Source organism: Mixophyes fleayi, chromosome 3 (assembly GCF_038048845.1).
Source record: "Mixophyes fleayi isolate aMixFle1 chromosome 3, aMixFle1.hap1, whole genome shotgun sequence".
NCBI lineage: Eukaryota > Metazoa > Chordata > Amphibia > Anura > Limnodynastidae > Mixophyes > Mixophyes fleayi.
Genome location: NC_134404.1, coordinates 158369466 through 158396877, shown reverse-complemented (window position 1 = coordinate 158396877; position 27412 = coordinate 158369466). Strand labels below are relative to the sequence as shown.

General features: G+C 37.1%; 1 protein-coding gene across 8 annotated transcripts in view; it reads right to left on the bottom strand.

Annotated features, from left to right (window-relative positions):
• The window catches only part of MYO6 (myosin VI), a 205516-nt gene that overhangs the window by 83048 nt on the left and 95056 nt on the right, over positions 1-27412 (bottom strand). For all 8 annotated transcript variants that reach the window (XM_075202655.1, XM_075202656.1, XM_075202657.1 and 5 more), the window contains exons 11-14: positions 25793-25973; positions 22949-23093; positions 8401-8558; positions 3095-3186 (exon numbers count right to left, since the gene is read on the bottom strand). In XM_075202655.1, the coding sequence (XP_075058756.1) occupies positions 3095-3186; positions 8401-8558; positions 22949-23093; positions 25793-25973 (576 nt within the window). The remainder of the gene's footprint in view (positions 1-3094; positions 3187-8400; positions 8559-22948; positions 23094-25792; positions 25974-27412) is intronic.

The following is a 27412-nucleotide window of genomic DNA, read 5'->3' as shown; positions in this document are numbered from 1 at the left end:
TTCAGTTTAGATTAAAGAAGAGCGAGATGTGGATGGGGATACCCAGTAAGGAGAAGATTGCAGGAGTCAAGACGAGAATTATCAGCGAGTTGACAAAAGGTTTATTGACGTCCTAGGAGAGGAGAGGAAGGGTCTGAAATGAGTGATGTTGCAGAGCTGGAATTGACAGGATTGGGCAAGAAACTGAATGTGGGGGGCGAAGGAGAGGGATGAGTCAAGAATGACACTCAGGCAGTGGAGTTGGGGGAACATAGGCAATAGAGACTTGAAGAAGGATTGTTTAGAGAGGGAGAGGGCGAAACTGTTGAATGAGAGGATGAAGTTGAAATTAAGGAAGTTGCCAAGGAACGAGGTTTCCTACAGTGGCGTTCAGTGGTAAGTGTGCATTTTTGAAGGAACAGGGCAAATTTGGAGTGCTAAGGTTGGGGTTTAGAACAGAAAAGTTGGACAGTAGAAGTGGGGGGCTGTAGAGTCAAGAGTGGTGGTGAGGGTGTGGTTGTAGAGGAAGGCCGCCTAGCTGGGGCAGGACTGAGAGGGGAGAGGAGAGTTTCAAGTGAAGAGGACAAAACAGCAGAACAGAATCATCATCATCAGCAGTCATTTATATATCAATATATATTTATTGGCTAACTAAACAACATTGTACTGGATGGCTTTGATATATATATATAAAAACATGGCAGTATATTCTTATGGGGAAGGAGGACAGAATGCCAATTTGCTTACCTAGGTTTAGTAGTGTAGCTAAGTCAATAGACAAAATGTAAACCCTGACCCTACTTCACATTTTCTTAGCCCTAAGAATAACTACCACAGATATATTTTACCTGCACTGCCTGTTTTCTGCTGTGCTTTCACAGTTACAAGGACAGATAAAAGAAACAAGTAGCCCTGAGCCCAGGTAGGAATCACAGCTAGGCCTGTGAGCTTGATAGCGACTGCTACCTCCTACTGCTATGTCACTGCATCGATTGATGGAGGAACATCACAAAATATTTTCCCCTACATTTGGTACAATGTTTCTAGATTGAAACACACTTTTTTTTTTCTTATAAAAGAAACCAAGGCCAGTTGTCTGTGTATGATGCGTTGTCATCCATTGACGAATATAAGTGAAGTCAGAAATCTTCCCGATTAGGATGATTGAGCGATTAAAAAATATATATATATATATAAATCCATATTCAATTTATATCTCTGTCAATGGTATAACTAACTTATATTCACTACATAAACAGTGGAAGTAATTAATTTACCAACAATATGAACCGAATACACTATACCAGAAAGCATTATTTATCTCTATCCACACTGACTAAGTAATGGATTGAAGCGATTCTAACTTGATATTCGTTTGATTTATCTGTTAAAGCAGCTGTATAAAATGTGTCAGCACCATCATCTCACTAGTAAAGTTCAGCTATGAGAAGCTCAAGATGACAATGGCATCTATAAGAGAGGATCAGATATCTAAAAGCTTCAAGTTCTAAAACGGCATTAACATTTAATTGAAAAGATAGACAAACATGACAGTTAGATCTGTCTAAAGAGCTGTCAGGTTTCACTTCAGCATTGCCTCTTCTAAGTGAATTATGGACTGATGTGAGAGATTACTGAACAATACATGTGCCCATAAAATAGCCCTTGTTCATAATAGCCATATTTTAAAAATGAAAAATACAACTGGATTTTATGTACTTTGTACTAAACCAAGAATACAAACTGGCAATATTATTGTTATGTTCCCCCAATACCTGATTTTGGCAGAGAAGCAAGAGAAAACTCAGGGGAGAAAGAAGAGGAAATAAAAGCCGGTAAGTGCATGCAAGAGGAAGTGGGAAAGCTGGCTCTTCCATATAGGTGGAAAAGGGAAAGCCATGCTCAAGAAAAAGGGAAAGCCATTGCCCGTGAAGGAATATGAATTACCATCACATACATACAAGAAAAAAGAAAGAATGGTGTATATGTAGGCAGGAGGAAAAGGGAAGGCCGGCAAGCGCAGGAGGAAAAGGAAAGGCCGGCAAGTGCAGGAGGAAAAAGGAAGGCCGGCAAGCGCAGGAGGAAAAGGGAAAGCCGCAAAGTGCAGGAGAAAAAGGGAAAGCCGGCAAGCACACGGGAAAGAGGGATGGGCGGCACACACGAATGCTGGAGGAAGAAGGAAACATAGAAGAACCTGGCGCAGGCATGTAGGAAGTAGAGAGACAAGATCGTCGCGAACGCACAGACTCATGAAGATAATAATTTTATACTTTTTATGTACAGACCCCTCTCCATTGTAATGTAGAGAGAGTGACACCTTTTCATTGTCAGATGAGATAAGCAGCTTCAACTACTGTTTGAGAGTGCTCCATTATTTAATCCCCACTGCAGTTTAAAATACCCCAACTGGCCCTTCCCCCACCTGATGTTGACCTGCTCCACATCAGTTTTTGGGCTTTAGGACTGTTCGTTAATCAGAGAGAAAAGGTGGTGATTGCAGCTTGCATGAAGAAGCCCCTAAACTTTGCCTCTGATTATCCTCAAGTTTTATAATGTCAGCAAAAATGAGGGTCTGTGAACAATGCATACAGAAGCACGAGGCCTGATTCATTAAGCAAGGTAAAGCAAACATAAATGAGTAACTTTTCACCTGGGCAAAACCATGTTGCATTAGAGGGGGATGTGAATTTAAAATGTGGAGACAGATTTATAGTTGGGGAAGGGCGTGTCCTGCATCAACTTTAAATTTCAGTGTACAAATAAAGCTATCAAGTATTTCTGTGCTACATTAAAAAACAGCCACCCCTTGCATTGTAACATGGTTTTATCCATGAGAAAACTTACTCAATTTTTCTAAACATGACTACAAAGCCCTAATTATAAAAAAAAAAGTATATAAATATATATATAATATTATATATATATAAATTAGGTAGTATTGGTAGTCTGCCCCTAACACTTAGGAATGTTGCATGCTATAAATAAACTGGAGCATCTACAAAGTTGACAGCTGTTCCATGTCTCAGTAATTAAGTTATGCAAGTGCCCTGAGGGTCTGATGTAAGATTTCTTGTTCTTTTTATGACAGGTAACATTTCAGGCAATATCTGCATACCTCTTTCAGGATCCTTTCATTAAAGAACTGCTGCAGCTTCTCATTACAGTAGTTAATGCAAAACTGTTCAAAACTGTTGTGTTCAAAGTATTCTAAAAAATAAATAAGATCAGAACATTAGTACGAGTACTGCTGACACACTGATTACTGCAGTAATAGTATAAACATTAATCATTTGCTTTAGTCTGAATCAGAAAAGCTAGAAAAAAGATCTACTCTGTTGAGGGCACAGGAGTTTCCTTTCCCGCTCAAAAGGTTAGAAATATTTTGGGCAATTAGGGAGCTTTATATAACTAAAGAGAGGTGTGAAACTAAAGCTACCAATCAGGGCCGTTGATGGCGTCTCCAGCAACCCCCTTTCCAAAGACTGCGCATGAACCACTCCCCATAACCTGGGACCTATTCTGATCCCGGCTCTGTTTACAATTACCAGACTTACATTGTTCCGCTGGCTCTGCTAGCAATACCCGCACAGATGTGATTGCCTACATCAATCAGTTTTTATTTAATTGCATGCAAATTGTGTAGTGCGTGGGAAAAAAACTGACAAATTGTTGTGGTCATGATCTCTGAACACTTCATGTATTTTGGAATTGTTTGTTTTGGAAACAATTGATACTACAGCGCATTCGTAGAATTTTCACAGGAAAAGCATTCTGGATTGGTTTGGTCTGGTCTGCCATACTATGCTGCCCATAGGGTGACAAATGATTGAATAGTCTAAACTGCTGTGACTTTGGTTGTTAAATCTGTATCCATTTTGGTGGCCAATGCATTAGAAAATGAGTCCATTCTATCACAGGAAAACACTGGGATCTGTGCGTGTGAATAGCTTAAGACAGGTAATATGTTACGGGATTAAAGCTGCCACTCAGCCAACGCTATTGGTCCTCAGACCAATAGCGTTCCTCTGCTCACTGCATTTACCAACATGAGGATAGTGATCACATTGAAGTCTGTCAAGAGTATTATCAGGCTTTAGGGTCTTTTTTGGGTGCCACACTCAATTGTCCAATATCAGCTATGATATCGCAGCATCTATGGCCAATTTAAATCTCACAAAACAAAGGAGTGGATTGTTTGGGTGCTGAATTTCATGCATTGGTTGCATCTACTACTCAAAAATAATATCCTGTTATTTATACCCTGGGAAAATATTACTCAACATTGTAAAATTACTTTATGTTGGGCATCAGTCTATCATCATCATCAGCTATTTATATAGCGTTACTAATTCTGCAGCGCTGTACAGAGAACTCACTCACAACAGTCCCTGCCCCATTGGGGCTTACAGTCTAAATTCCCTAACATACACACACACATAGACAGAGAGAGACTAGCGTCAATTTTTATAGCAGACAATTAACCTACCAGAATTTTTTTTTTGAGTGTGAGAGGAAACCGGAGCACCCGGAGGAAACCTACGCAAACACAGGGAGAACATACAAACTCCACACATATAAGGCCATGGTCGGGAATTGAACTCATGACCCCAGTGCTGTGAGGCAGAAGTGCTAACCACTAGCCCACTGTGCTGCCCAAAATGTCTATGCCCTAATATGTCTATGCCCTAATAGAGCTTACAATCTAAGTTCTCCAACACAGGTACACACACAATCATTAGAGCTAATTGAGCTTGAAGCTAATTAAAATAAACAGTAACTCTTTGGACCATGCGAGAAAGCCAAAGTACAAGTAGGAAATTCACAATATGTATACCTATCTACCAGTACTTCTCTCTATTGATATCTATATATCAATAATAGACCAAATATTAGTACCCATTCTAGATAGAGTCATGATTGGTATAGTATTCAAGAGAACAAGTATCAGACGGCACATGAAACATGCAAAAACTATAGAAACATATTCCTGTTTAACAGCAATGTTTCAGGACTTGTCAGGTCTATTTTGCAAGCTGAGTTGAAAAAGATCTCACAGGTCTCGAAACGTTGGCGTAACAAAGCATTTCTTTACTTTTTGCATGCCTAGAGTGTGGTCTGACATTTCTATTTCTCTCTATATATTAAATTATATTGACAGAGAACACCCGCCTTCCAAAAAAAACAAAGTGAACGAGGGAGTGGCCTTTAGGGACTGTTTGATAGAGGATAGGGCACTTTATCTCAGATTAACTGGTTCCTGTTCAAAGGGCACTAGAGCACTGGTGTTCTGGAGTGTACCTCCTATTCTTTATCGTCCATTGCAGATTCAACAGCTGTAAGTAATGTTGGGCTGCCTTTGCATGTTCCTGAGTGCTGGGAGCAGGTTAAAAGCCACACTGGGAGCCCCACAGCAGCTGCATGAATGGTTTGTGTGAATCCTGCAAGAGTTATATTGAGAGATAGGGGGCGGTGGTGTTTTGGGCTGCTGCAACCCAGAACCAGATAGCAGCAGTGCCTGATTCAGTAGAGCAGAAGCAGCACTCCTGAAGTTAAAGAGCTGCTTACGAGCCTGGGCCTACACTGCTTAAGCCATATTTGCCTGGAAGGGGCACAAGACATTGGGAAATTCAAGTCCTGGAAGCAATTTGCCAGTTTTAGTGGTGTAAGGGTGGAGGGGTGGCCGAGCAAAATGTTAAAAGTTCGAATAAAGTCCAGGCTTATTCACTTGCAAGATAAATGAATCAACCTGGACTGAGTGAAGTAACAAGGGGCTGAATTAGGTAGGCCCTGCCAACCTGTGTAAAAACTGTATAAGAAGGGGCAGCAAAGCCCATGTAAAGTGTTTACCATCTATCTGTGTGTGTTTGTCTGAATCATCACTACCTTTCAGTGAATTGTGACAGCTCCTTCAAGAGCACAAATATTGAGAAATAAATACTACTCTTATAAAGGTCATTATATAAGAGCACTGACTCACAGCGCTGCCATGTAAATGCCATTATCTAAAAATCCCTAATTTGGGCTTTTTTCTACTGCAAAAAATTCTATCCATTTAACTCCTATGGGAGACACCGAGAGAGAGACACCGAGAGAGAGAGAGAGAGATAATAACTGAATCAGTGACAATAAGTGAAGGAGTTCATAAGAAATGTACTTTCTGTCACTACCATGGTTAGAGTCATCCTGTTTAGAAGAAAGGATGATCATTTCTAGACTAACAGGTAACTGATAACTACAATATATTCAACCACTTTAGCAGTAGATGTGCTTTAAACAAATCTATGTATATAAGAACGTCTAAAAGTGCCTCACTTTTCTAGAAATGCAAGCAATGTCTTTTTATTCCGACATACAGGTTTCTCAGTGTGAATTAAGTTGCGTGTATTTCAAGAGCACTGGTCATCTATATGAAGTGATGAAAGCAATTTTCTTCACTGAACCAATAGTCATGAAATGGAGCCTATCCATTTACTTGGAACCAGCAAAACACGAATACTAGTCATGAAGTGTCTTATTAATGTCAGTGGCAGCTGATAAATTGATTGTTTGCATTCGCAGAAACAGTGTGGATGACGTGCTCTTTAAGGCATCTGTAGGTATAATTGTTAATTGTATTTTAGATTACAATGGTTTTCTTGAAATATTTTAATTAAATGTGACCAAGAAATAGTTATATTAAATGACAATTTATTATGTGACAGCACAGTGGCTTAGTGGTTAGCACATCTGGCTCACAGCACTGGGGTCATAACTTCAATTCCTGACCATCACTGTAAGCTCCAATGGGGCAGGGACTGATGTGAGCGAGTTTCTCTGTACAGCGCTGCGGAATTAGTGGCATTATATAAATAGCTGCTGATGATGACAATACATGTTATAGTGTAAGTCATTTGGGTATTTAGGAACTGAAAGATCATTTATGATTATTACTTATTTTAAAATATACTTTCAACATCAACTCCTTGCTATAATACAGAGCAGAAAACAAACTACACAGCATCTATCTTGTTGTTTGGAAGGCCTATAGCTCTTGGCGTGCTTCTCAGTCCTAGGAAAGTGAGCATCTCAGAGATTCTGAACTTCTTACAATCCAGCCTAGAAATGGCCTTGTCCTCTAGTACTTTGAAAGTTTTTGGTGTATTCCATGGCACTCATTAGATGCAACTCTCACTGGTTAAAAGATGCTTTAAGGCTCTCAACAGACTCCTTTTGAACTTTGATGAAATTCTTCCCCAATAAGCTGGCCTTATTACTCATTACAGTCCACAAGGCTGGAGAAATGCAACCCTTGTCTATTTGCAAGCCTTACCTATACAAGACTTACTATTTACTAAACTGCGGGTTTGAAAAAGTGGAGATGTTGCCTATAGCAACCAATCAGATTATAGCTGGCATTTTGTAGAATGCAATAAATAAATGAAAGCTAGAATCTGATTGGTTGCCATAGGCAACATCTCCACTTTTTCAAACCCGCAGTTTAGAAAATCTAGCCCTTGGTGTCTATCACAGTGAACCCTGGAGTTATCAATTATCAGGAATACCTGAAACTACTGTAGTGTACAGGAACACTACTTTCAAGTAGAGGAATGAGCATGCTTCTAATACCAATTCACATCATTCTTCCAAAGAACACCACAGGTTAAATGCTAAAGAGATATATTATTAACTAATATGTCAGAAGAGGGGCAACTAGTTATAGAAGCAGATGTGCTAAAATTAAATTTTGGTGTCACTGGGAGAATGAGCCATAAATAAAATATGAAAAGATGCAAGAGAAAGAATTAAATGAATGACAAAATGGCAACAGAATAGAATAACAAAAATGAGTGCTGTAAGAGAATGCACTTGGGAAGCAAGACATGCACTATAGACATAGAAGTCATGAAATAGCGAGGCATACCCAAGGGACATACTGAAACAACATAGATTGAGGCATAGAAGGCCTCATGAAGAAAGTCATTTAATAAAAAGGGTTTTTTTTTTTTTCAGTTTTATTTGCTTTCTGGATTTTTCTGCAATGTGTATTAGAAATACTGGTTATAAAACAGAACAATATAAAAATACACACAGACATAAGCTTTTACTTCTATCTCATTATTTGGTTGTTTAATAAAAGACTTGTTTTAAAATGACAATTTAAAACCCCACAAAAGTATTCTGTTAAGTTATTGACATTGTGGTACATAAGAAAAGTGGAAGATTTATCTACACATCTGAATACTTCAGTGCTAACAATACTCAGCATTTTGCCTTTATCTTCAAACAGACATAACAGGGTGAATGGTGATCCACATTAACATTGGCATAGACATGTCAATATGAGATAGGCTAAGTAAATGGACCACAATTTGTTTTACTAAATTCCTAACAAAACTATGGCTATAAAGTAAACATAAATAATGAATCATTTAGATTACTTACCAAAACCAGCAATGTCTAAAACGCCAATAAAGAAAGTGGAACTCTCAAAGGGAAAGCACTGGTTTACCCGGTTAACCACATGATCAAATAGCCGGCTGTAAACTGCCTTAGCCAACGCATCCCGAGCATTGTTTGCCTGCTCCACTTTCAATGGCACCCTGAAACAGAATTAAAGTAGAAGTCTGTTTCGTCATCTGTACACAAACGATTTATCATTTTTAATTTTCTTATGTACATGGAACATTATTTTTGGTGTAATAAAGCTAGCATCATGGCAATAATATAAATACAAGATTTTTTATTTATATTTTTAAATATACCAAACAGAAGCTAAAAAAGAAAAACTACTAAATTTGATAAATGTGCATCAAGTGAAGAAATAAAAGTTAAATCATAAAATGTTGTGTGTAATAAAACATTCCAGCACTTGCAACAAAGGCATCAACCATATCAAATATTTTTTCCCATTTTTCTAAATACCACAGAATCAACATACTTTTCACTCATTAACATATTTAAATAAAACACCTTCTCAAGACAGAGTGTCACACTCTCTAGCTTAAGGTGTACCTGTAGCAGCAGCTACTGTATTTGTTCCAGAACCACCCTACAATCTCTCCCCAGCTCTAGTACCACCAGTGGCAACGTAAAGCAGCAAATGGTTATTGAAGACGACACCGGGCCCCACCTACTACCCGATAGCCAACCCAGCATGATTGGTTATTCAACAGAGCGCTATCCATCAATCGTTTTTTTTGTAGCTTCTTTTAAGGGGCACGACCACTGACACGAGTACCGGGCAATACTGCATCTCTTGCCCCTAGCATTAGATGGCCTTCTATAGTAATGTGCTCTCTGATGTGTTTTTTCTCAGACAAATAATCTACAGGGCAGACTGAACTCGTCAATGATGCCTATACATGTGTTAATGCAATCTCTAAACCCTACCGTGAACTATGGTGGCGGTAGCATCAGATTATTGGGATCATTTTTAGAGGCAGGGACTGCCAATCTTTAAATGAACTTAATATCCTGGCTAAAGTTTGTAACCCTCAAGCCTGTATGGGTTCCTCAAGCCCTCAATTTCATGAATGCTTGTTCTAAGCTTACAAATATTTGGTCCAGATGGACTAAATTATTTTTGTAATAGATGGGAACAATATTAGTCAACAATGACCAAGATGCCCAACTCTTGTGTTTTTATTTATGTTTCACATTCTCATCATCCTGTGACAAATCCCTTAACTTGCTGTGCATCACCACTCCTCAACTAACCTGACCCAGATGAAGCAATTGTGCAAGAAAGAAAGTGAAAATATTGTTCCATCTCTGTATTCACAGCTATTAGAGACTTACCTAAAAAGATGACTGCCTCCAATAGCTGCCAGAGGTGGTTCAGTGAAGTATTGACCAAGGGGAATACATACTTAGTTAATAACGATTAAACACTGAAATATCATCATTTAACATTATCTTCCTTTTTGTGGGCACTAAGATGAAGGTGTGATTCAATTACATACATATAAAAAAAATATTCCATGTTGTGAAATCTTAAGTGTAAAAAAAAGGAATGGGGTTGGAATACTTTTTCAGGGCACTGAATATGTCCATTTGATTTGTTCAGATTATTTCCTTGCAGAACCTGTACTATTTAATGCTACTGGGCTTTAACACTCCATAATCCTTTTAGAGACCATGGGCTAGATTTACTAAACTGCGGGTTTGAAAAAGTGGAGATGTTGCCTATAGCAACCAATCAAATTCTAGCTTTCATTTATTTAGTACCTTCTACAAAATGATAGCTCGAATCTGATTGGTTGCTATAGGCAACATCCCCACTTTTTCAAACCCGCAGCTTGGTAAATCTAGCCCCTAAGCTCCAACAGTGGAGGTCTCCAAAGCACAGGACGGTAAAGCTAGCTGACGATGGCTTTCCATTTGCTTATGTCTCAATTACGCAAATCTTTTTGCAACCATTACAGTATCAATATAGTACTGTATAGCTACCTAAATTATAGTCTGCTTACATCAAACCATATCTGTTCCTAATGTTGGGAAATATATGTAATTAGGTAGTTTGTTAAGACCTTTAACAGTACTGTTATTTGTCATGTAAGTAAAGACTCATGGTCATATAATAGGCATGGCCTCTTGCATAGGAAGACTTGTGAATATAGTTATGCACAACACATTTTCCTACTGTTGCATAAAAGCCATTTTTCGACTAAACTAATGTCACAAAGCAAAGCATAAAATTCAATGCACACTTGCTTAGAAAACCAATTGTGGCCAACAGAAAATGCATACTAGTGAACAGGTGAAAATGTTATTATTCACATCACATTTGTTCATGCACAGATGCATTAAGTTGCAAGTGTAAATTAGCAATAGTTTTTTTTTAATCAATAGACAAGAATATTTGTTTTTTTTCTTCTTATCTGTGCTAATCAATATTACATGGTCAATCAATTATTACTCAATCTCTCAGTTCTGTTCAAACTGGTTTATCATTAGACTGAATTTCATGGTGTATGCATTCAATGCCTCAGTATATTTTTGCATAGTCATAAGAAAGGTAGAAAAAAAGTGGAATCTAAGCTTTCATACAATGAAATATGTCTTTGGTTCAACTTTTTATTATTAAAAATAATGATTGGCATTTCATATTACGTTTTGCAACTATTCTTTATTATATGATGCAAAGGAAAAAGCAAGACACATTAATCAGTGATAAGCAGTCATGCTGTCAAGCTAAATATATAGAAAATATGAATATTAAGCATTAAAAGTTAATGAAAGTATGCAGGAAAACAAAATAATAATGCATTTCTAAATAGGGTTATAAAACATTTATGACTGAAATCACTTTATGAGTGACAAAAAATAAAAATATCTCCCATACAATTACAGTAATGCATAAGACAATCTTTTCCTGTAAGCATCTCTTGATTTATTATGTGACAACCAGGAGTGACAGAAACCTTATAAGTAGAGAGCAGGTACTGTACCATGACAGTCTCCTGATAATCACAGATCAGCATGGCTAATCCATGAGATTTATGTTTATTCCCCGACTGTTCTTTTACATAATATAGGGTACCAATGTCAAGCAGGTATTCACACTGTATCCATGAATAAGTCTTTCAGACATAAGGAAAGAGATATATAAACGGCAGTAACAGGAAGTGTAAGGAAAATCAATAAAACCACTTTGCAAAAACATGCCTTGTTCTTTAATACAGAGCTTGTCCACACTGGGTCAAAGTCTTCCAAAGTCCAAGCATTAAAATGATATTGCACATACAGGGCCAGAGTCAAATCTGGACATACAACCATTTTCGTAGCGTATCTTGTGTAATATCACACTGCACAAGTTTGTGAACGCAATTGTACAAATTTGGTATCCACATGCATCTGACACACGACCCCTTACAATTTGTCATGTACAGTAAGGGCATGTTAATGCAGATATGACCAGTTCACATCCTTCATTTATCGTAAGTGCACTTGTTTTCAGCCATTTTTTCATACCTGCTACAGGGCAGGTGTAAATGCCGGATGATCGTGGTGACCAATTAAAAATTGTATGCATCTCAGTAGCTATCACAGAATAACTGAAAGCATTTCAGATTTAATGATAGTTAACTATTTAATTGGTTAATTAAAAAAAAAAAATGTATGATATATATGCGTATACTTCTTCTGTTCTGTATGTCTATCTACAGAAACTACTGTCAAACTCATAACCCCAGTGCTGTGAGGCAGAAGAGCGAACCACTAAGCCACTGTGCTGCCCATATATAATGTTGCCACCTACTGCAAATACAAAATCAACACCATTCAACAAGATATTTCCTCGTGCCAAATCTCACACACTACACCCACCTTTTCCTACACTCTCCAATCCCCCCTCAGTTCAGTCTCTCCTGTAACAGAAGAAGAGGTCCCTGAACTCATCTCATCAGCTCACCCTACAACCTTCTCCATCGATCCTATTCCCTCCAAACTTCTACGCTACCTTTTTCCTGCTGCATGCACACATCTGGCTCACCTATTCAACCTGTCTCTTTTCACTAGTATATTTCCATCTTCCTTTAAACATGCGCTCATCTAACCAATCCTGAAAAAAACATCTCTCGATAGTCCTATTTCTCTCCTCCCTTATGCCTCCAACTACTTAAATGATTTGTGTACAACTGGCTATTTCAATTTCTCTCCTCTCAACTATTCTCAACTCACAAAAGTGATCAGTGATCTACTTACAGCAAAGTCTAAGGGGTATATTTACTAAACTGCAAGTTTGAAAAAGTGGAGATGTTGCCTATAGCAACCAATCAGATTCAGATTCTATTTTGTAAAATGTACTAAATAAATGACAGCAAGAATCTGATTGGTTGCTATAGGCATCATCTCCAATCGCAGTTTAGTAATTATACCCCCAAGAGTCATTTCTCCTTACTCATTCTCCTGGATCTCTATACTGCTTTCGACACTACTGATCACCCTTTCCTCCTGCACACCCTTCACGGTACAGTTCTGTCTAGGCTGATGATACCCAAGAACTATCTTGTGTAATCAACTGTCCCTCTGTTATCTCCTTGTGGATGTCCCAACTCTACTTAAATCTCAACCTATCCAAAGCAAATCATATCTTACCTCCTGCCAGAGAGTCACCACCTCCCCTCAACTCTCCCTCCCCATCTATAAACACCACAATTTCTTCAGTCTCCCAAGACCGCTGTCTTCATGTCACGAATGATAGAATAAAACCACATTGTACATGGTCAACATTACTATTCGGCAGCTCCTATACTTTTGGATAAAGTTTACCTCCCCAAATTACTATTGTCCCACCCCACAATGAAACACTATCAAATTAACTCATTTGGAGAGAGATATAAAAAGAGAACTATAGATTAATTTGACAGTGCAACACCACAGGCTCCTGATAGAAAATGATTCCCATTATACAACCCCCACTCCCCCCCCCAAAAAAAAACACACAACACAATTTAAGTCTCCATCTAAGCCTCCAGAGATATAGCTTTCACAGATGGCGATTGGCTTCAGACTTACAGATGAAATTAAACATACATTCATTTGTTAAATATAGTTTAACACAATCTTGCCTAAGAACTCAGCCATGAATAAGGAATGGTACCAAACATCCTCCAAGAGCAACTTCTCCCAACCATCCAAGAACAGTTTGGTGACTAACAATGCCTTTTCCAGCATGATGGAGCACCTTGCCATAAGGCAAAAGTGATAACTAAGTGGCTTGGGGATCAAAATATCTACATTTTGGGTCCATAGCCAGGAAACTCCCCAGACCTTAATCCCATTGATAACTTGTGGTCAATCCAAAAGAGGCGGATGAACAAACAAAAACCCACAAATTCTGTCAAACTCCAAGCATTGATTAGGCAAGAATGGGCGGCCATCAGTCAGTATGTGGCCCAGAAGTTGATTGACAGCATGCCAGGGCGAATTGTAGAGGTCTTCAAAAAAAAGGGTCAACACTGCAAATATTGACTCTTTGCATAAACTTAATGCAATTGTCAATAAAAGCCTTTGATACTAATGAAATGCTTGTAATGTTACTTCAGTATACCATAGAAACATCTGACAAAAAGGTCTAAAAACACTGAAGCCGCAAACTTTGTGAAAACCAATACTTGTGTCATTCTCCAAACTTTTGGCCATGACTGTATATACAATGTAATATGTATAATCCAGAGGTAACCAATTCTGAGACCTGCATGTTATATTATTGAAAAACAATTAAAATCTCAGTAAAAACAAAAAAAAAAAAGAAATAAATAATTTATGATGACATGCAATTATACAGCTGCCAATTGTCCCTAATTTCCAGGAACATACCCAGGATTTAAGGAATTGCTCCTAAGTGTCTGTATTTTTCATTAAATGACAAATACCTAGAATACCTTCTTGTATGTTGCAAGCATTTTGGATACAGTTCACAGTGTGTGTTGTTATTTCCTGGGCTCTACAGGTTAAGAAACACAATTTAAAATGCTTGTAAGTATGCAACTACCAAAGACATGTGACCTTAAGCTAAGTAATACAGATAATACAAAAGTTTCATAAAATAGTGCAACAAGCCTTTTACATTTCCGCAACTTCATGCAAGCGTTCCAGTGTCATTTTTGCCACTGAACATGGAAAATCTTTTAATATGCTTCCTTTCAGGTGCTTCTATCTATCAATTACCTATGTGAGAATCTATAACATTACAAACTATCTTAACATGTTACTCACTTAATAAGTTCCTCAAAAAAAACCACATTTTTCTCTCGCTCAAAATTAGCATTTATTTGCCTTACCATTCCAGCTGATATAAGGAAGCAGAGTGGCTGTGGTCTAATTTGTTCATCGGATTATTGATCAAATACAGAGCTTGCTCTCTATAGCTATTTATAGACATACAGATTCAACCATCCAGATCATATGTTTTAAATCTAATTGTCCACAAATCATTTGGTGAGTGGACAACAAAGAGCCAATAAAGATTAAATAATATTGTTAAAATAATTTATGATGTTGCTTGCACAGCCCTCCAAATTTCTGTCAATGCTTATAGTTTAACTGTATCCATTGCAAATGTTTGGGACCGCTACATGAAAAGTGTGGACTGCTCTGCCAGATTAAAATGGTGTTCAGAGAGGAAGGGGTTCTAGTTGTGCTAAATCTGGTTGTTACACCTGTGTTCAGTTCAAAGAACAACAAATCAGATGTGTGCAGTGTGTGGCTATCATTACTATATCTTTGGAATAAGTGATATCCACATATGTATACTTTCCTGTAAATAATATCTGTATACACAGTAACTTGTCATCACATCAGTCTTCATTGGGAAAACTTGAGTACTATAAGGAATAACTTCCTTCAACTTGTAAATGATTTCAGATGTTAGAATTACCTTGTATTTATGCGACATATATAAATGTGCTCAATGTAGAGCTTGGGGACATAGAAAATAGGGCACCCAATAGTGTAGTATGGATTAGTTACCATCTAGCGTCTAAAATAATACATAATTATGCATACAATACAGTGACATTATTTAGGAACGTGAAGAGATCTCTTTTCCGAAGTTTCTCAAGTTCTCATATCATGCTCCATACCAGAATGACCGGAAACATAAATATAAACAAAGATAGTGTAGTATCCTCAACAAACTGGGCTATCACAGGAGTGCACCACTCCCCACCTCAGGTGTATGCTCGTACCAAAGTGAAAAAGTTTTTTTGCTTATCTGTATAGCTAGGTACACACTACAGGGTTTTTGTCCAATAATCGGCTCAACCAGCCGACATACAACCGCTCGTTCAAAAGTCGGGTCAGTGTGTGTAGTGACACAATGGTCGAAAGTCTGCCCAAATGGATGATTGTCGCCTCATTTGGTTGGTCGTAACGTTTAATATTTTCGTTCCAATGTCGTTTCCGTTGTGTAGTGTGTATAAGTTTCCGACCGATCCACAACAGTGAGAACGAAATTACAGTAATTGCTCACGACAACATGGCTGTAAAAAGTTGCTAACGGAACAGCTGCTCTTTATCGCCTAAAACAAGGCTAGTGTGTATGCAGTCCACGGACCGAGCGATCGGAACATCGAACGGATGTAAAAACGATCGGCATAAAAAGTTGGTGAAAAAATCTGTAGTGTGTACCCAGCTTAAGGCTTACCTGTATGCACTCCAGGGATCTTCCTACGATTCATTTCTTATCTCAGTCCCATCCAATGCAGTCATTCATTTCATGCAATGGTGACTATTGCAATATATTTCAAAGTAATCTGATGATCTTTTTCCTGATGATACCATTACATTAAGATATGCAGAAGAGCCGGTAGCATGTGTTTGTATAGATATTATATATATTCAATGCGGTGTTTTATTTTCAGCATTTATTAATATTGTTATTTGATATCCTGGAACTATGTAGAAATGTATTCTCTTGATTTATTTGCAATTCTGTTTAAATGTTTTCTTAGTGCTGCATTTTTGTCTTTGCATTTACTAAAGCACACAGGCACTCAGAAGATTACAAATGTTTGCACATCACTAGACACAAAAGCACTTGCTGTTTAACATCTTTTCATTAATTAATTCAACAGTCCCAGCTTGCACACTATAGATAAGGCAAAACAAAAGTGAAACTCCATCGCTGAAGTTTCTTTTGCTTCAGTGTGACATTGGAAATACAGTCATTAAGAGATAGATTAGCACTGTACATGGTGATTTTTGGCTGGAAGTATTTGCAAAACTAAATATGTTGCATTCTCCAACTTTTTTTTATTTGAATAAAACACACAGTGATTATAGAGAATGGTTAAATACAGTCCCTGTCTGCTCCTTTGATATTTTGTATGTTATAAACTAATTTCTGATAAAAGGCATGAAGAACACAAGTTTGAAATAGTACAGCCTCATCGCTATACTTCAAACTGTCCACATTAAAATCTGTGAGGCAGCGGATGAAATCGCGTAAGATTGCTGATGAAAAGCCAATGAAGCTTTGAAATTCTAAGATTCGATTTGCAATTCAATATTCTCTGGGTAGCAAACATGAGGCAAACCTGAAGGGAAGAGTATAACTACTAATTAACTTCCAACTTGAACAACTATTTGTCCCCAAAGGCAGAAAAGGGAAACCCACTGAAAAGCAAGTTAATTAGTTACATAGCAAGTTTAAGTCTGAAATTTGTGTGTATCCGTTTTCCACAGCAAGATTTGGCTGCAAGCTAATTATCATTTCAGTTGTTCAAAAGCTCCAGTGTAAGGCAGTTTGCAAATAAAATATGCACAAAACACACTATGAACTATATCCCGGCTTTCAATAAAGTTTACCTACCATCAATAAACAACAAGACTTATTTTAAGAAAATCATTCAATATTTTGTTATATTTTATCACATATCTGACCTGCATTGTTAGACTTATTATATGACATGATTAAAATGACTCAAGTTGTCAATGCAATGGCATATCATTAAAAAACACCAAATATTAGGATCAGAGGAGGTGTCGGCAATGAAGCTAGGAAATGATCCCACACTGATGTGGATGTAATGTAAAGGATGGTTAATAAGACTTCTATGCCAGACCAGTTAAAAAAATGAACGATTCGGATGTGTATTGTTTTGGCCCCACACAGAGCAATATTGGAATCATTTTCAAAACCTCATACTCACCAGCAGCCAAACCACAAATTGCAGCAAAGTATAAGGGTCTCTTCTTAATACTGATCCTCCTGGACATCTCTGCAACCTTCAACAGAACACCCTCTTCTCCGAAACACCGGTTCACTCCCTTGGCCTTCACGATACAGTTCTTTCATGGTACACTCCTACCTGGCCAACAGCTCCTTAAGTGTTCTTAAGTGCCTCTGGATCCTTTGTCCTCCACTCCCCACCCTCTGCTGGGGTCCCACAAAGCTTCATTCTTGGCCCTCCACTTTTCTCACTGTGCATCCCATCCCTTGGCGAATTAATAAGCTCATTAAGCCTCCTCTATGCGGACGACAACGAAATCTAACTTTCCTCCCCTGACCTCTCCTTTTCTCCACTATCTTGTGACCAACAGTATTTCTGCTATATATATATATATATATATATATATATATATATATATATATATATCCACATGAATGTCCCAACACTGCCTACAGCTCAAAGCTCAACATGCTCAAAACAGGGCCCAGAGCCACCATTCCTCTAAAATCTCTCTAATTGTCAACACCACACCAATTTTCTCACTTTCCCAAGTCCACTATCTTAGCGTTACCCTTGACTCAAACTTACCCTGTCAACTCCACCTTTGAAATATTACAGGGATATTCCCATTTCTTATCCAAGATACAACAAAAACATGTCCACTCTCTCTTCATCTACTTGCTTCAACTTTTGCAACCTTCATCTCCCTGGTCCTTCACCTATCCGTGCTTTAATTTTTAATACCATTTATTAATATAGTGCCAGCATACTCAGCAGCACTTGACAATTAGGAAAAAACACAATAATAAAACAAGGCTGGGTATTAACAGACAAACGTACAATCTGTTGTATTTCCTAAATGCTATGGCAAGACCCCATCTTACTCTCTCGCCAATCCACACCTATAGTATTCACTCTGCAAATCCCTATACTGGTTCCATATATTCTCAAAAATCCCATTCAAATTACTTATCTTTACCTATAAAGCTCTCAACAGATCCATCCCTTTATACATGTTAAAATATTGTCCCTCACATACTCTGACCTGTGCCTTGACTCTTCTATGATAACAATCGCTTACTGCCCCATAAAAGACTTCTTCCGTGTTGCTACTAAACTATGTAATGCCCTTCAATGCCTTTTCATCCAGGCCTTCAAGTCTTTAGACACACTCTGAAAACCCATCTTTTTATTTGAGCTTACCCTACCCCCACCTATACTGCTTACACCGGTACGTCATGACTAGTGTCCTAATCTCCCCTCTGAGTCACACACACTGCTCTTGTCTCAGCTCTGCACTTTTTCCCATTGTAAGGTCTCTGATGAGCAGGGCCCTCACTACCATTTGATTTCATGCCTGCATTTATTTTGTTTAACTTTTATGTAGCTGTTTTATGTACATTCTATTTTCCCCACTGTATGGCACAGCAAAGCAATGTAATGACAATAAGTGTTTTATCCTAATGATAAGTATGAAAATAATATTCTAATAAGACTTTGCATAGTCTTTATAAAGGTACTAGCAAGTCTACTTCTAGAGCTTACCATTAAGTACAGTTGTCATTGTTTTGCTTGTCTTCCTCATAATTCGGTTCTCTTGTTTGTTCATCAGATTATTAGTAGTGTGTATATATATATATATATATATATATATATATATATATATATATATATACATATACACACACAATATATACACACATATATATATATATATATATATATATATACACACACATATATATATATATATATATATATATATATATATATATATATATATATATATACACACACACACACGCATACATATACACACATACATACACACACACACAGCAGGTGGAATGGTGAAATAAGTATTGAACACATCAACATTGTTCTCAGTAAATATATATTTAATATGGCTATTGTAATGAAATGTACACCAAATGTCAGCAACAACCCTTGCAATCCACACATCCGAAGAAATCAAACCATAGATGTCCGTAATTTTAGTTTTATGCAATAATGTGAAATGACACAGGGTAAAAGTATTAAACACATGAAGAAAGAGAGATGCAAAATGGCATGGAAAGCCAAGACAAGAGCTGAAATCTATCAGTGATTAGAAAGCAATCCTACCAGCTGGTTCAGCCACAACTGATGGCTTATAGAAAAGTGTCTCATTACGAAGGTGTCCCACAAGAAACATCTCATGATGGGTAAAAGCAAAGAGCTCGCTAAAGACCTTCGCTACCTTATTGTTGCAAAACTTACTGATGGTATAGGTTACAGAAGGATCTCTAAACTGCTGTACCTTCCAGTGAGCACTGTTGGGGCCATAATCCGTAAGTGGAAAGAACATAATTTCACCATAAAACAGCCACGACCAGGTGCACCTCGCAAGATTTCTGACATTGGAGTGAAAACAATTAACAGAAGAGTTGTCCAATAACCAAAGACCACTTGTAGAAATCTTCAGAACGACCTGGAATTAGCAGGTAAAATTGTTTCAAAGAAAACAATAAGTAATGCACTCAACCACCATGGCCTGCATGCACGCTCACCACACAAGACTCATTTGCTAAAGAAAAAAAACATGTTGAAACTTGTTTAAAGTTTGCTGTACAACATGTGGACAAGCCTGTGAAATACTGGGAGAATATAGTGTGGTCAGATGAGAGCAAAATTGAAGTCTTTGGATGCCATAATACACACCATGTTTGGAGGAGAAATGGCACTGCACATCACCCCAAAACACCATACCAACAGTGAAGTTTGGAGGTGGGAACATCATGGTGTAGGGCTGTTTTTCTGCACACGATACTGGCATACTGCATGTAATTGAAGGAAGGATGAATGGAAAAATGTACCTAGACATTCTTATTGAAAATCTGTTGCCATCTACCAGGATGCTGGAGATGAAACAAGGGTTTCAGAAAAAGAAAGAAAAAAAAGCAGCTAGAATGGCCCAGCCAATCGCCTGACTTGAATCCAATTGAAAAACTAAGGAAAGAACTAAAGATTAGAGTTCATAGAAGAAGCCCACGGAACCTTCAAGATTTGAAGACATGGAAGAAGAATGTGGCAAAATCACACCTGAGCAATGCATGTGACTAGTTTCTCCATACAGGAGGTGTCTTGAAGCTGTCATTACCAACAAAGGCTTTAGCAAAAAGTATTAACTAAATTTCAGGAAGCTTGTTCAATACTTTTTCCCTGTGTCATTTCACATTATTACACAACACTTAATGTATGGACATCTATGGTTTGATTTATTTGCATGTGTGGATTGCAAGGGTTGTTGCTGACATTCGGTGTACATTTCATTACAATAGCCACATTAAATATATATTTACTGAGAAAAATGTTGATGTGTTCAATACTTATTTCACCCGCTGTATAGATAGTTATATATCACTCTACAATAGGTTGAGGACATGGTCGACAATGATATCAATGGGTACATGGCCAGGTCTGGAAAAGACCAAAATATGCCAGAGCAGCCAAAACAAAAAGCAGACACGATCATCTAAAGTTTGCACAGTACAACGTAAAAATGTCTCTCACATACAGCCCCTTGTGCTAGGCATAATTAACCAATGAAAACATTTTAAGTTACAGTCCCTAAGATTGCATAGAATTGTCTACATAGACAAAGAAGAAAAAGTCCTCCTATATTCATGCGACTATGGAAACAATTGGTGTGTATGGTGTTAATTATTAATTGTTAAATTTTGTGCTGAAAATCTAAGAATTCATCCAAGATGAGTAGGTTAAGGCTTAAAGTGCCTCAATGCCATTGCATACATGCGATCAGAGGCTGTGTCCACAATGTAATGCCTTTTCTACTGTTGTGAAAGTTATTGGACACATGGCAGCCGTAATATACAGAACACTAGTGGATAGGATAGATGCAATCTCAATAACTATTTTCAAACTGGAAACTAGCAGAAAAGTTAATTTAATTTGTTATTTTATAAGGGATATGAACTTTTAGATTATTTTTTGTGTGTGTGTGTGTGTGTGTGTGTGTGTGTGTGTGTGTGTGTGAGCATTAGGTGTTAGTAAAGTTAGTACTGTATATATTTGTTATACAGTTTAGCAGTACTGTTATACAGAATTAGGGCAGCAGCTATAGGAGATCTTAAAAAGCTATCCCTGTCACAAACATATGGAACAATGACTATTGTGGTGTAGCGATCACACATCAATACAAAGTTAGGTGTTGTTGCTCTTATAGAGATATTTGGCTACTGCCGGGAACTTCTGGTTTGTTATAGAGAGGTAAAATGTGCCCTTCATTCAATTAACATTCTACTAGAAACTAGTACTCTACAATACCATGCTGCTTGTTCAAAGGATATGGTACTCTGCTATATTATATAAAAAGAACTATATATATATATATATATATATATATATATATATATATATATATATAGAACAGTAATATACTGTATATTCTGGCTTACAAAGTATAAATAAATAAGATCCAGTGAAACTTTAAAAATTACAATGCCACCAAAAGATAAATAAAAAAAACAAATGATGAATGCAAATAAGTTTAACTCAAGGTCTGGTAAGAACTCCCAAGATCTATAGTTCACATCACACTTTGCAATTTGTATTGCCTATTTCAGCACATCCTTGAGAGCATCCTCTAATTAAAATACGCTTAACTGCCCAATACAAGAATGACTACAATAATATCTCTGCAACTAAAGCACTTCAATAGGAGAGAAAAAATAGATTCCACAAAAATCATGTCCTTGAGAATGAAAAAATAATTACAGGTTTAATACAATACATACAAAGATGTACAAATGTAAATATAATACACTAAAATATATTTGTGACAAAAATATCTTCATATTGCATTTAAAAACAAATAATAAATATATATATATATATATATATATATATATATATATATATATATATATATATATATATATATATATATATCTCTATCTTTAATAAATAATGGCGCTCAATTCGGAACAGTTAGTCCCTTATCAATAGTCCATGTACACTATAACCACTTCTTTCATACCAGGTGGCAGCCTTCCTTCCTTCCTGCCTACAAGCATGTACAGCTCAGTTTGGTGCAGGTAAGCCAGCCCATTATTTATGTTGTATTTAATAATGGGAGTCTTACTCCTCATGCTATGATATCTGCTATGAAGCAAAGCGATAAGAAATTAAGAGTTTCAAGTAGCAGGATGCTTTTATTCACGGGGAAGATGCCGTTTTTCAAGAAATAATCACCAGTCACTTAATTGGTTGCATGGCAGAAGTGGGAAAAAAAGAGAGTAAAGCAATCTTACTTGATAACTGTGCCTTTGGTGCCCCCTGCTGTTGTAAGCATGACCCTTGTGGTTAGACTGACATGTAGATCATCTTCGTCCAGACCAAGGAGCATAGAACAGCATTGTAACGAATTACTAGATTTGTTCTTTAGAGTGCAGCCACCTGGTGTTCAATACAACATATATGTCAGCAAAACTGAGCACTGCAGACAAGTACAACATTGGTTAACAGTGTTTGGCATTTATCCTAGCACTTCGTTATTTTGTCCAAAATGTTCATACTATACAATCTGCTCTTTAATCTTTTCACTGGCAAAAATAAAAACTTTGTATATAACAAAAACACAGCAAGCAGCTTGAAAGCAGAACACTATTTTTCTTACTAGAACCTGGTACCATTTAAAGTGAGAGAGAAACAGCTTCAGAATCATGGAATAACAGAAGTATTGACAGTACATGCATAAAGATATACAATCATATACAAATATAATATAGAGAAGCACATACTTAAAATACTACACATTAGCTTATAAATTAGAGATACATAGGTTAGGATTTATTTTTCTGATAGTATTTATATACAAAACTAATTACAGAGAGAAATTGGTGTAATTTTGACAATGTGGAAAGACAATAGTTGTTGCCTTATTATATTAACAAAGACAAGTACAAAAGTAGCGGTGTCCCCCATGACCCCTGCCACCAACCTCCCTCCGTTCACAGATCTAAATACAAAATTGTAAGCATTGAAAGATCTCAGCTCAGGTACACAGTGCTAGGTTTTAATTCCATACATTGTAATACAGGTTAGAGCTAGCCAATCTCTTCACAGCTCTGTGTTTTCTATGTAGTTTAATAGATAAATACCATCGCACTAGATTTAATTTGATTAATATAACTTTATTGTGGATCATCCCCCTTTTCAATTAATTGTAACATACTTTATTATTTTTTTTACCGGGAGGTGCTACCATTTAACACAAACATTCATGAAAGAAAAAAAGATGTTTGTTCCAGGATGGTGCACTGATCTTAATGATGTGTAGGCATCACTAAGATCAATACACTATTTTGGAACAAACACTTCTTTTTTTTTTCTAGGTAGTTTGTTAGTAATATTTATGTAATGCTATAAAAACACATGGTGTCTCACCATTTCACCACTAGGGAACATTAACACTATGCCCAAGAGTCCAAGCTGCAGGATACTGACCACATGGAGGACGGTTTTAGTTAGGCATACAGACCCACAACCATTGCACAAATTGTGTAACAGACCACAGATGAAACAGAGTAGGGCTTGCTGTGCTCATGGTGTGTCCCCAGCTGTGTGCATGGACTGTCCATATGCGATCAATCATCCCTAGCATTAACCATCCAGTTAACATACAGCAACGCAGACACAGGCAAAAACATCAAACCATATACTTAAGAAATCTTTATACAATCATTGCTTTACTAGGCGTAAGGTAATATAGGCATTAAAAGCAACACCCTCTAGTGATTCTACCTTTTTATTTTGCTGTAGCAAGAGATGGAAAAGCCCAGTAGAAAAAAAAGCAGCTTTCTTAACATATAGATTTGTCTTGTAATAATTATATAAACAAAAGTAATAAAATAGAAAACACAAAATAATCTATAACAAAACATTATGTACAGTACATGTATAAAAACAAAAAATATAAACATTAAATACTGTTTCTCTGTAACTTATAAGAAGTGTCTAACTTTCCCATTAGCCTTTTAGAACATTTGAGAATTGAAGCTCAGAAAATGTGCCTCTCCATGCAGAGCTATAATATAACATTACACATTCTAACTGTGCTTCACACTGCCCTCGCCTTCTCTGCTTAAAACCATTTAAATCCCCCAGCGAGCAAGTGTTAAAACTTTCACCAGATGATCACCAAGGTACACATTCGACTCCGGGAAAAACTCCATTGAAGGCATCTTACTGCCTGAATCCATGAAACACATCTTTTTTGAGTCAGTGAGTAAAATGATGAATAATTCCCTTAGCTCTTATTACATCAAAAAAGGCAACTTGCTTTTGCCACCCAAAGTCACAATATCGCATAGCAAGTCAAGGGCAAGCAAAGCTGCTATACAAACTCATAGCCATATAATCACAGTACAGTTCTCCTCAAGAAATGCCTAATGTAAAAAGAAAAAAAACCCTCCCAAAAAAATAATAACTCATATATATATATATATATATATATATATATATATATATATATATATATATATATATATATATATATATATATATATATATATATATATATATGCATTGAACTGGAATGCTTTTTATTAGTGACAATGGTTGTGTGTATATATACTAATCTTTACCTCTCACTATAGAGCATGTAACCCTTTCCTGTTCTGGACAGAACGGAAAAACCAAGCAGTCTCTGTACTGCAGGGGTTAACTATTTTCTAACTGTGGTCGTGCTGGATGGGACACTGACACTGCTGTATGAATGTGGCCAATCTGTCAATTCTACCACTGACTTGTCAAATCAGATGGCCTGCAGTACACCTGCATTGCAGCAGTCACACAACAGTGCATTTTTATTGTTTCTAGAAGACCTTTACAAATCAACTGTGCAGATGGCTGTTTCATTTACTTGTAATCAAATAACCCCTTTCATTTACTCATAGAGGAAATCATTTTCAAAATCAATTTTTCTTTTAGTCTATGCCCTTGGTGTACTATCTGAGAAAAATTTCCACATGCAATTTAAAGTACAATTTATTCCCACTTTTAAAAGAACATTGTGCTTTGTGACTCAAATCAAACTCGCATCATTTCAGATGACATTTACACTGATAGAATAATGGAATAAAATGTCTTCTAACCAGAGGTGCTCCCAGCTTCTTCAAAATCAATATTTCCAAGGTGTAGGACACCGGCAACCACTCGGAAAAGATCAAGCTTCTCTGTGTCATCCAAGCCAATCTTTTTCATAGCGATGCACATACGATTGAAATCTCCATGATCGTCTAAGAGTGGATCCTTTAGGGAGCCAAGTTTGAGGTACTACAAAAAATTGTCAGGGTCAGTAGGTAGTTTAGGAAAGATAAAGCAAATGTAAGAATATATTTAAACTCATGCAATGGCTTGGTCTCTAAACACATATAATCTTACTAAGAAGCACATGCAAAAGTAAAGATAATATATTAAAGTGGACCTACCACCTACACAGTGGAGGAAACCATTTTGTGGGCTGAACCAATATTTAGTAGAATGAAGCCTATAAATTCACTAGAATATAGTCACATCACTGAGACAAGAAGCCCTTTAATGACTTGGGGCTAGATTTACTAAACTGCGGGTTTGAAAACGTGGAGATGTTGCCTATAGCAACCAATCGGATTTTAGCTGTCATTTTGTAGAATGTACTAAATAAATGACAGCTAGAATCTGATTGGTTGCTATAGGCAAAACCTACACTTTTTCAAACCTGCAGTTTAGTAAATATACCCCTTAGACTCCATTTTGTGTAGGTGACGGATTCTCATTAAGATGGAAATCGGAGGCACTTCAGTAGTGACAAATTCTACTTAATAAGGAAGGATATAGCATGTAAAGTATTACAAGACTGATAATAAATGTAGATAAAGTCATGAAGGCATAAAATCAGCTAAAACACTTTGCTTTACGGGCATATGGAGGTTTCTGGATTTAATGACATTTTAATTTGCGTTCCCTGTATATTTAAGGACTCATTCACCCATAAAACAAATATGCATGCAGAGCAGTTCATCTCTACTCCTGGAAGATAACTTAGACATGCTGGATTAAGCAGTGCTCATGGAAACACCACAGAGTATTAGAAGCTCACAGAGTCAGAGAACTTCACAAAGCCAAAAAGTTTCTTCCACATGTACGTCATGCATCTGCAAAGTCACGCCACGCTTCTCTACACACCATCAACACTAAGCTAAAAGTAATTGCAGGGTACATGAAAATACCTCATTTTCCTGATATAATATGGAGAAGGCAAAAAAAGCAATTTGGAGAGTTAATTGCACAGTTTTGTTTGTATGCAGCGGTTAATACATAGAAGGCAGAGTGATCAGACTACTGGCTAATGACCTAACAGCAGCAGGCTTCTCGGTGTGCTTGCAAAGTTAAATTATTTGAGCAGTGACAGAAGGACGTGAGCATTTCTATACACATTCTTGCGTTTGCTAGACGGCTATCTGTAAATGTGACAAGGCCCATGATTATCTTTGCTGATGGTACAATGTCAGTCACCCTCACACAACACTTAGCCATTTACATTATATTAGAAAAGAGGATGCTTAAAAAAAAAAAAAAAAGTGAGAAGAAAATTACAATGCACAACTACTGGTCAAGTTCTATCATCCCTCTGCCCCTGACCATTAGAATCCTCCTCCTTGCCAAATGATTTTAGGCAAACACACGCTTGTTGCTCTGACACTGAAATAGCTATGTAAGGATTACAGTGTAAT